This window comes from Pecten maximus, chromosome 18, assembly GCF_902652985.1.
Source record: "Pecten maximus chromosome 18, xPecMax1.1, whole genome shotgun sequence".
Taxonomy (NCBI): Eukaryota; Metazoa; Mollusca; class Bivalvia; order Pectinida; family Pectinidae; genus Pecten; species Pecten maximus.
In genome coordinates, this window is record NC_047032.1 from 18186294 (window position 1) to 18198442 (window position 12149).

At 34.7% G+C, this 12149-nt stretch overlaps 1 protein-coding gene across 1 annotated transcript; it reads right to left on the reverse strand.

Annotated features, from left to right (window-relative positions):
• Positions 1-5416: 5416 nt before the first annotated feature.
• On the reverse strand, positions 5417-11288 carry LOC117316610. The gene is made up of 4 exons (XM_033871281.1): positions 11194-11288; positions 7827-8344; positions 7414-7539; positions 5417-6826 (listed from the first exon to the last, which is right to left on the reverse strand). Exons 2-4 carry the CDS (start codon positions 8314-8316, stop codon positions 6159-6161), a joined length of 1284 nt encoding a protein of 427 aa, XP_033727172.1. The 5' UTR covers positions 8317-8344; positions 11194-11288; the 3' UTR covers positions 5417-6158.
• Positions 11289-12149: the final 861 nt, after the last annotated feature.

The window sequence follows — 12149 nt, forward strand, 5'->3', positions numbered from 1 at the left end:
ATATTCTCTCTGTCTTGGTAAATACATTAAATTATTTGTGTACGAAACATATGATTTGTTGATTAAATGAAAATACAGAAAAAATATCAATCGCCAAGTTATTTGAGAAGGATATAAGATTATTATAAATACTTTTATAAAAATATAATTGGTTGAACCAGCTGAAGAGGAAACAACCAATAGTAAACCACTTCATAGGTCTTCGCAGTGTACCAATCACCATCCCCAGGATGACTTTGAAAGTATAATAACTAGAACAACTTGACGTCTTCCGTAATTACGGGAAACCTTACTACGTCATGTAGATCACCGCACTTCCGAGTAGCATGATCATATGTATGATATACAATGAAGCAGTTTAATATTAAGTTATTTACACAATAACCGGAGTGTACTCTAATCATATTTGTATAATTCTTTTTTTCTATCATATCTAATTAATGTGTGATTTATTATTAGAGTACTTCCCAGTTTATTGTGTTATATCCTTACAAAAATAAGTTTAGGTTGATCCTTATAGTTTCATTTACTTTACACAATGAATCCTTATATAAATCCATTTTTTTTATCGATGGGCTATTTGTAATTATTAGGCCGCTATATTAGCCTATCAAAAGTGACGTTACAAACAGAGACACCATTTTATTCGTAATGATTATTTTTTAAGCAAGGGCAAAATATCAATATAAATGTAGATTTGTATGGAAACCATTGAAAAAATAGAAGGAAAATAAGACCAGGTGTTCCGGTATTGTAATAATATTCTGCTTTATCGAAGACATCCACCATATAAATCTAGGTAAAATCCTGGTTGAGTTAAAGTAACGAAAGAAGAACTAGGGTGGGGACAACGGAACCACTAGGCAACAAGCGTCGAACACGTCTTACTTCACATCGCATAAGAAAATCGAATATAACCAAATGAAATTGTTCCGAATGAAAATGTTGCATTTTGATTAAAATTTGAGATTCTGATTTATATTGAAATTAGCCTACAATTAGACTTTCATGATCAGAGAATAACTGTATTATTGCATGATTTTATAATATGATTCAGAATCAGCAATCATTGAAGCCTGCATTACAGACTCTTATTAACTCCTCTATAAACCTTCCTCTGTGCAGGGGGCCGCGATAGCTCTGTCGGCTAGAACACCGGACACATCAGCTCAGATTAAGATCCGGGGTACGTGGTTCAACGATTCCTTCTCGTGTCTGTTTGTGTTTCCCAGGAAGCTAACAAACAGACTGGTCAGTGCTGTTGTTGTTGTGTTTTTTTGACCAGGCAATTTACGCTTTTACGCTCTGGATGCCATGCGACGGCCTCCGTAAATTGTTCAGTGAGGACAGCGGAATCACTAGGCTTATCAGCAAGCATCAAGCACGTCTGGCTTCATATCGCATAATATCTATTTAAACGACATCTTCCCGTTAACCAAGAGGCAATTGTATTCAAATTAATTAACTTGATCTAAATTCATGGTCTCAGGGGTCAAATAGGCTAAAATCTTTAAACATCTTATTTTTATAGCAAAGAGGCCCAGATGCCTAAAAAATGTCGCGGCTGTATTACTTCGATCTATATTCAAGTTCACAAGGCTCAAAATGTTAAAACGACGTCTTTATGATAACCAAGAACCTCAAGGAATTGATATTCGGAGTGAAACAAGTTGGGATGAAGAGCTACTAATTTTATTCAAATTAATGACCTTCATCATCTACATTTAAGGTCACAGGGGTCTAATATACTGAAATATTTAAACACAAAAAAAAAAATCATTAAAATTATTGTTAAAAAGGAAGTAGCAGAGAGCATTTATATACATGCAAAATATTGATGTACATAGGAAACTGGAAACTGAAAGAAATGAGAAGAAACTTTTGAAGATATTTAACAGAAAGAAATGTAAGACTCATGTGAGGGACTATAACCACAGAGATATTATCAAAAGAAAGGAAATTAATTTCAAGTATACTAATAAGCAAGTACATCTTGTACATAACAATGAAATTTTAAAATCTTACCTACATGGAAACTTAAATGGATTTGTAAAGTTTCACCTTTTTTGTAACTTCCAGATTTCTTGAACTGGATGAATTGGAGAAATCAAGTCAACATGTGACTCAATAAAATAACCTTTTGCATTTTTCGTCCACTTTCAAATATCATCAGATGTATATGATGAGGTGTAGAACAATTGGAAACAAATATGAATGGCAAACTGCTAGATCTATAGGAAAGAAAAAAAAGGGGCACAACTCTTCAAGTTAGTGAAAATCTTACCCTTAATTTAGCATGTGATCATCTGTCATTTCAGAATGTGTTCCTAAAGTTAAGTCAACAACTGTATGAGAGCTTGTCAGTGTCTAACTTCCGGTGTTGGGGAAAGAGGACACTCTGAATACTGATATTACTCTGAATACTGAATTAGTCTCATCAAAGTTCTTCGACCTGTTAGAAGATGAGGTTACTGGATCTGTTGATTAATAAAATCTGACATTCTGTGTATTGAAATCAGACCAAATGTATTGCAGTATCATGTCAACAAGTATTTTTGGATTGATACACGAAATATGTAAATATAATGTTTAAACAAATGTTTTCTTATTACTAGAAACACATATGTTCTACAATTATTTCAATTACAGATTTTGGAAATGAACGAAATATTTCTATGTTCGAGTGGATCCAAGAGATATATAACACAGTATTACAGTGTAATAAAGAAATGTATTAATTGTCACAAAAACATGCCAACAAACAATATGATGTGGAGCGCAATTGATTTTGAAAGCTTAATTCTTACTCTGTAGTCAAGTTGTCAAGAATCATATTCTTTTATATATTTACATGACTAAAATATTAGTTCAAACATACCGCCATCTTTGATATGAGTGTAAAGGTCAATTTCCTTATATGAAAATTAAAATATATTGATGCTGATAAGATTTCCCGCGAGATTTCAACAGCTAAACATATTCGGAGTTATATACCTCGGTGGGCAAGGTCAAACATTCTTTAATTACACAAAGGAAGATGCACTGTCTGCAAACCCCTTACCAAAACTTGGTTAAATATCTCTGATGATGCTCTTTTTTCATCGTAGTAGCTTCATCCTCGCGAGAGTTGTCCGAGAAGCATTATGGCGGATTATGGAGACAACTCCGAGTAGTGTTATTTTGGAATGTGCGAATTAAAGATTTTTAGTTGTACGATAGGTTTGTACATTGATAAATTACATTAAAAATGTTTAATTAAACCAAAGATTACTGCAAAGTTAAATTGCAACCGCTTTTTGTAGCATTTTCGAAGTTAATTGCTTTGTAACACTACCGTCAATGGAAGGGAATCGTAGCTCTGACGACAACCATCTGTCAGAAATTGTCTGTCCGTCGTCCAGAGCTACGTTATCGCAGCTAGTCAGATCAGACCTGCACACCAGTTAATTGTGAACAAAGATACACTGTACATGAAAAGTGCAAATATTCTTGATAGAAAAATCCCGCGGATAAGTAATTAGTTCGACTATGGTTGAGAAGAGGAATTATTTATAAGACCATGTCCGTAAACTGTAAAACGAAAGTAGGTCTAGCCTAACTAGGTGAAACAAATGCTGCTCTTTGTGCAATAACTGTTCGTTTTACTTGATACGATAGTTATGAACAGTGTTACCTTCCATTGTCTTTTAACACATTGATGTCTCAACAAATGCGAAAATAATGCGGTAAAGTTCAATGATCCTCTGTGGTTATTTTCGTCATGTTTTCCGGGTCACGTTCTAATAGCATGTGTGCTTCCCGTTACGTCATCAAATGTAATTTCCCACGGATTTATTGGGAAATCTAAATCAACACTTTAAATGAAATGAAATAAAAAAAAAATGTCAAGATAAAAACATTGTGATTAGTATTGAATGCAACATTAAAGTTTCATCGTAAGTAATTGCTATAACTCGCTCAGCAAAAGTAATTGAAATCAAATCATCTTGAAATTCATATCTCGATTCTATTATAATCTTTAGATTTATATCACAAGATCGTTTAGAAGCTTTGCAGTACTGACTCTTTTTTTAAAACGCACAGATGCTTTGATTTGAACAAAGATGGCGACCTGAAGCTGTGAGGCGGTTTGGATTTGAATTAAATTGCGTATATTTCGGTAAGTAAACATCATACAATGTTCCCGTGTTGTCAGATCATCTAATTTTGTCAATATATATAATTTAGAACAGTTGTTGTTTAGTCGCTACGGTCATTAACCAAAAACATTCGGATTATTGAATAAGTACTAATTAATTATTTATGTTATAAATGATACGCTGTACTTAGATGGAAACTGTGAACAAGGTGATGGGCAAAATGTCTTGAGTGCCCCCACTAACAATTCGGTATTGGGGCATCCAATCTGGTTTGCTTCTTATATATTCGAGGGTTCAAGTTTCAATATCGACGGGACTTTTAATCTTCATGCAACGGAAGCGTTCTGATGCCACCTGTGTTTTTTTATGGCAAATTTCTAGTTATCATCTCAAGCTTTTGGGGTTTTTTTATCTCAAAAATTCGAGCTACGTATTTCAAAAACTTCATGACAGATACTAATTACCTAAATAATTTAAACAATATTTCGGGTTATTATCTAGTAACGTATTTTCAGAATTTCATGATACATACTCATTACCTGAAAACGTTTACACTATTTCTGATTGTTATCTCCAAATCTCGAAATTAAAAAAAGGAGGGAGAAATTTTGTGGTATTTTTAATTTTCGTTGTTTTTGATGATGTTTTGGTAACCATGGATACAGATATGAAGAATATTGTAGTATTATTGTTAACTTTTATCATTGTTTGTAAGCATGTGCTTACCACAAACATTTATAACACGACGAAATTGAAAGCGCAACAAAACCACGAAAAAAGTACATACAATCATTTCATGTTATGGCACTTTTAAAATAAAAACATTTCGTGAACGCTTCAACAGATTCAGATCATGTTTACAACATGGTACCATAAACATAAGACCAACGTTCTACATTTGATTTCATTTTGATGGTAATCTTTTAGGTTAAGGGGTCAAAGGTCATTTTTAATAGAAAAATATTAACTCTATTATAAGGGTGTGGCTATTTTGGCTCCAACTCAACTAATTTACTACAACATTTACTTAACATATAATTGTAGTAGTATACTGCATTGCTGGTAATTTTCGCAAATTTCGTTTTGCTAAATTTGCGATCATATGATATAGCGCGAAAATAGATACTTGTTTATATTTATATACAATATAAACATAAAGATATAGTAAGAAGCGTTTTTTGAAAACTGATTAAAAGATTATGATACGTGAAATCTAACATTTTCGAATTACATTCCTTCTGGGTCAACAATGAAGTAATAGAAAATAAAGAATTGTAACGACTGATTATATTTTGTTTTGTATTTAAAAATTGATATCAAGCAAAGACTGGCATTATATTTTCGGTTATAGGTAATAAAATTATGGTACTTCTGTGGAAATATCGCGTTGATTGTTAGCCAGGACATTACTCAAACTACAAAATTCTCCCTGATTAAGGATGAGAGCCATTTAAAGTGAGAACATGTATGAATGGTTATTGGACAACACATCCGCCGTGAACCATTCTGCTGATATTGTAATGTTAAAAAGACAATAAAGACATTTTCCTAATTATTACATCAACAGGCTTCCTTAAGGAATGCGATGAAAGGAACTGTTACTTTAATTATACAAAATACAATACACTTCTGAAGAGAAGCAAGAGCTAATATTTGGAGTGACATCACACAGTCGGCTTTTGAGCATGATAATGTTCTGGTTATAGAAATTAAACAACTTATATCCAGTACACATATTTGTAGACAGATATATTTTGAAAGGTGTACACTAAATATACTACAAGGTGTATATACATGTAGTTAAAATGTTTATGATATATTTGATATTAATGTGCTAGCTGCTAACATTGCATATTAGATATAAACCGTATGAATGACTAAGTTTGATACTCCATTTCGAAAACCCACCATTCATAAAAAGTCATAAAACAAAGCCAGGGTAGTGTCATTGTGGTTTCCAACAATCTTCTACATTTCTGACACTTTTTAAATAATGTGTCTGATATTGACCGGATGTCCCTATTGTGGTGGATTTACCCGGCTACATGCGTTCCGATATTCATCAAGTACCTTTTGGCGCATATCTTTAAAAGTGAAGTCAGAGTTCGGCAGAAACTCTTCAATGGTGCTGTTCTCGCCAACGTAGTCGAAGTATGGCCAGTGAGTTGTGTCCCCCGCGTCGTAATTGTAACATTGGATGGTGGCGCAAAAGTCTTCGGTATTGTTCCATAGCTTGTGTGTTTGGAACCAATCCCTGCTGATCCAGGTAACGTTTCCTTTGAAGGCATCAAAAACTTTCAAAGGGGTTGCATCTTGCTCTGTTGTCTGCTTATTGTAAATGGAAATGTTAATTTGGCCAAACAAGACTTTGATGACAGCGTTCGCGTTCCCATGGTTATGGATTGGACTGTAGTGTTTTGACGGCCAAATCTCGAGGACGTACGGTATTCCTGGAGAATTTCCGAGACTATGTCCTAGTGTCACCCGTAGGTAAGTCTCCTCTGCTCCACTTCCTGGGCCGAATTCCCCAGCTTTCTCCTTCAGCTTGTTGTTGAGGAGGCAGCCGTCGGTTTCGATACTGAACCTGATGGCGTCAGAGAGAAGTACATCATCCACTTCCGGTGGCCAGTTTAACTCGCAGTTACGGATGTTGTCGTACAGCTCTTTGCATGCAGCGGGAAGACTTCCTGTTCAATGCAAAAGTACAAGAAAAGAACCTTACAAATGTTGGCGGTGTATTGAGGTACTGGATTAGCTAAAGTCTGTATATCTAAAGAACCTTATCTAATCTGGAAACATTTTATTTCCTTCTGCGATATGACGCTTGTTTATATGCCTACTTATTTATTCCGTTGTCATCATACTAGATATCGTTTTGAGAATATTATTTAACCCGGTTTTGACCTATATTTGTATGACGGATGTCGTCGGGACCTAGATTTGTATGGCGGGTGTCGTCGGGACCTAGATTTGTATGGCGGGTGTCGTCGGGACCTAGATTTGTATGGCGGGTGTCGTCGGGACCTAGATTTGTATGGCGGGTGTCGTCGGGACCTGGATTTGTATGGCTGGTGTCGTCGGGACCTAGATTTGTATGGCGTGTGTCGTCGGGACCTAGATTTGTATGGCGGGTGTGGTCGGGACAAAAAATTGTTGTATACATTTCCTGTTTTGTATACTGACATGGTCAGACTACACTTAATAAAAATGGGCGTCCAATAGTCATTTACTAATACGTTTCGTTAAATCATCTATGAATCATATTTGTATTCACCTGTCAGGGTGTAACTGCTGTTATCCAGTGTGAATAGGGTCGCCTGAGCGCTATCCAAGACGACAGGAGATAGATTGCAGATGAATGGATTCTTTCGGAAGGCAACCTTCTTCTCAATGTCTATCACTAAAATGGAAAATATTCAAACCTGATGTCCAATCTAATTACTTTGACCATGCCCTACTTACATTACCAGAACACCTGGCATTCAATTGAAAACTCATTTCAATGAAATATTTTTGAAATACAATACCTAATGGTTTTAGAACTGTTTTCAAAACGAACTGATCATATGATTATCTGTCATATTTCATTATATACATGTTTATGTTATAATCATTGCAATGTCATTTTAATTACATTTACTGTATCGGCTACCTGTAAAATTAGATTTGATAAAACTCGGTACTTACGATCAGCGGACATAGATACTGAACAGCCAACCAAATGCAAGGTAACGGAATCGTACAGGCGCACCAAGCCTTGATCCTCCGCATTGAAAAGACCCTGATATCGACTTCTGATTTCTTCTTGCTCGACAGGCGTTGCTCCTGCAAGAAAGTCGTACTGAAGGCACGTGGTTTCCTCCATTGTGTAGCCTTTGCCGTATTTCAAAACTAGGCTATCCCTGTTGTAACTGAACCAATAGGAAATCTTCCTTCCTGCGTCATACCCGCTGTCTGGTTGCTCGGTTCGTTCAAGTATTCTGTAAACATTGTTTTCTGTGATCCCAAACTCGGCGAAGTTGCTACCAATGGTGAGCCTGATGCTGTCAGTTGATGACGCTTTGGTCACTACGATCAAGAATGGACTGCTCCTTGTAATATTGAAGGTGAAGATCCCTTGCCCATTGACAGGCATTGGTTTGGTCCATGTAGGATCACTGCTGAATTTTGTCGCCATTGTTCTTATTTTTAACAGTTTTATTATTCTGCAAGTAATATTAAAACAAAAGTTGTTATAGTTTAAACATACGATTCTGCATACGGAAAATGTATAATAAATTTATTAGCTTTATATGATATCTCTTACTTGCAATTTTTTGACCTCTTGGTTTTGGTCACGGCGAACCTTTTTAGAACAAAAATATATGTCAAATTGCTTGTGTCAAATGTATGGGTGTATTTAACATTTTTCCTCTCACTTCTCTAACTTCCAAAGAATACATCCGCACGTACTGTATAGTGAGTAATATTCGCCGTGGGTTCAATTTCGCTATATTTGCGGTTATCAAAAAAATAAAAAAAATAAAACATAAAAAATAAGCACCCAGCGAAAATGTACATGAAATATTTACAGGAAGTTGATGGTATATAGTAGCCTCCATTACATCCCGTTTATTATACCGATCCTGAATAATGGTGCCCACACGATCTTTGGAGATCTTATACAAAGTTGTCATTTCCTCACTTTCATGTATTTGGAGTTCGAATTTTACGGTACCGTATGAGTCCACATTGAGTCTTAGTAGGCCATTTATCTTCCTGAAGAACAATTGTGTTTTTTTTTTCATTTAGAGCAATTTTCATATTCATTTCATTTCAAAACCCAAACGCATGCCTATTTGTAAACCTTAGAACATTAACCTCCCGGGCAGGCTGAACTATATATGTAGATACGTCTTGTTATACTATGTTGAACAGGACATAAAGGTATACGCCACATTTGGCACGTTGCTGATAATTATGTGATAAAATTAATGTGTTTTACAGGTATTGTCCGCCACATATCTACATACCTGTGATCAATGTAGCATTATTGTTTTCAATTGCACTTCAGACTGTAAAGCATATTTTTAATTCGTTTGATGATAGTTTGAAGTTTTCTTTGGATTTGAAATTAAACATACGACAATACCCAAATGATATATATTTTCTTTTTATAATTGTGTCATACATGGTAACACAATTCACAACAACTGGAAATATTGAAATTCTGCGAGAAATCACCAAATTAGGTACGATTACTGATAACATGCGGGTAAATATTTATGCAGTAAACCATCTTCTCTTAATTTCGCGTTTTCATGCAGTCATAAAATACATAACGCACCTGTTATCGAAGCTATTTATTTCGCTTTGCGACGATTTTGTTTTCGCGAAATTAATTCGCCCGAAAAATGCGCAAAAATTACCTGGTTTATTATACAATCAACGGTGGTTTTAATGTTATTTTAGTCAAAATAGCAGCAATATGCACGGTGGGCAGATGCAATGAGACCCCATTTTCGATTTGTGCGTGTTCAATTTCCACACCTAAACATGGCGGCCGACCGCAAAAATGTCAATCTGTAGTCTGCTAGACGCGACCATGTCTTTGAGAATGACAGTGAAATTTGTCTTAAACAGTTTGTTTGTCGCGTTCTACAGATTGTCGAGTAAACTAATGTCTTTTCTCTGACGTCACACAATTATATTTATATTTCCACTCAATTCAGACTCAATGAACCTACCACAGTTAACTCAAGTCATTTTTGCAATGAACTATATCAAGTCCGGCGAAGGAATACATTTGTCGAGCTTGGACTATATTTTTTTAATTCCTTTTCAAAAGTGATCATATCTATATGAAATAAATTCCTTTAAAACTAATATTTGTTTTAATTCGTTATTAAGTTTGTTCACGAATGAAATCCCTGAAAGTATTAACCATATGTAGACGAAGAGTGATGACGTACATTTCGGCAAGTTCTGTGGTAGACTTGCACAAGTCCCTATTTGTCAAAGACAAAATATTGTACAAAATCGCAGTTCATAAAATTTGTCTCAAGACCTATTGAGGTTTATACCCCCATACACCTCAACACAACATTATTCAATCCCTAATTGTAGTTTACAAGGAAATAGCTTTGCTTGAATTGATCTATCTAAAAATGAATTTTTGATATGTTCAATATCAAATATACGATATTAACCGATGAAAGAAACACAAAATGTCGATAATCATGTTCTTCGACGAACCATTTTCTCAGCTGAACTTTTGCCATACGACACTTTAAAATCGGTAATTGGTTATTTTTTCAAATTGACGAAAATAGTAAGACACGATGTATGTTGGGCAAATGCACCATGGGAAGCCTATGTTCATTGCTTAAATGGACGACACTTTATGTTGGTTTTGATATGATATTTATGATTCTTTTAAACATAGTAAATATTGATTGATAAAACTTTTAAACATCAATCATTAATTAACATGACTACAAGTAAAGGATATCTAATCAAGACTTGTCTCACGATACCCGTTTACCATGTGTCTCGATATACATTTTGTAGTTTTTTTATTCTTTTAGATTATATTCCTCGGTGTGTATTTATTCTTTATATACTGTTTTATCGTCTATGTTTTTAATATCAAACATTTGTTTATGGCTAATATATTTCCCTGAATGTCGTTGACTATATGCTTCAGTGAAGTTGGTTCATATACAAAAGTAGCAATATTAAGTCGGCGCTATCACAAGGACACAAACACGGAAATACCACAGTCTCCCAAAATACACACACGCCTCCCAGACATCTTACCATTTGGAGCAGCCGTCCTAAAATAACAATATCTGCTCAATGGCCAAACATAAACAAAACTAAACATAACTCTGGCAGTCCTTCCGTGGTTTTACATTTTTTACATCACTGAAAAATACTAGACGATCATTGTCGCTAAAGATGTTTAAATACATATTATCAAATTGATATTTAAAGGTACCAATATGTCTTACGTAAAATCCTAGCTAATAACAGTTCTGCTGTAAATGAACCAGCTGGCGGTACATGTACTTACCTTTCAACACACGTGTCCTGCAAGGTGCAGATTCCCCAGTGTATAATATTCCCTATACACCCTGTTTATATAGACGCGTTATCTCAGTTTTATGTGGGTAACGTGTACTTGTGATTGGTGGATTGTTCCCCTGCTCATAAAACACAATCTGCCCACTTTTGTGTTTTGACCGGATATGAGTGTAAAATCCATTTAGAACAACCAATAACATCACACTAACTCAAGTATTAGTATTTTTTAACTTTAATGAAACAGTTGTCTAAAACGAGGTTACGCTGTTGTTTAAACAGAGTGATTTTAAAACTATGCTGATATATTTGACAGAAAACCATACTGCGTGCATTCAATAATTGAATGTAATACTGTGTATTATACCATTGAAATAGTATTATAAAATTCTGTATATCACTGTAGGATGAATGTTATTGTATGAACAGTGTATGAATTTTGGCTTTTATTACAAGGTATGATAGTATACGTTGAACATTGTAATATTGTGGTTATCATGGTTTGAGGAGAGTAATAGTTTCCACTTTATAATTGTACGCTTTCAAAGTGGGATTCCTGCTTTATTGTCTATCGCGTTATTGTACTTTATGTTCCTCAAACTTAAAAATAACACAATACATATAGACATTGAAAATGGCCACCCTAGGTGACATTTAATAATATTCATAGAACAACTTATATCAATTACATAACACATTATAAATTCAAAGTACAATGTTTTCCCCTACAAGTAGGTTATACAACATTTCGCCCTAGTGGGGATGTAAAAATCCGCCAGTAACATCTAAACAAGTAAAATAAATTCTAAACACGTACATAACAATGTACAATGTAAGTTCTAAGTAATGGGGTTGGAAAGTGGGTGGGTAATTCAAAATTATCTAGAAAGCACTAAGAATAACGAAAAAGAACTGGCGCGAACAAAGGATTTTCTTTTCTTGATATGC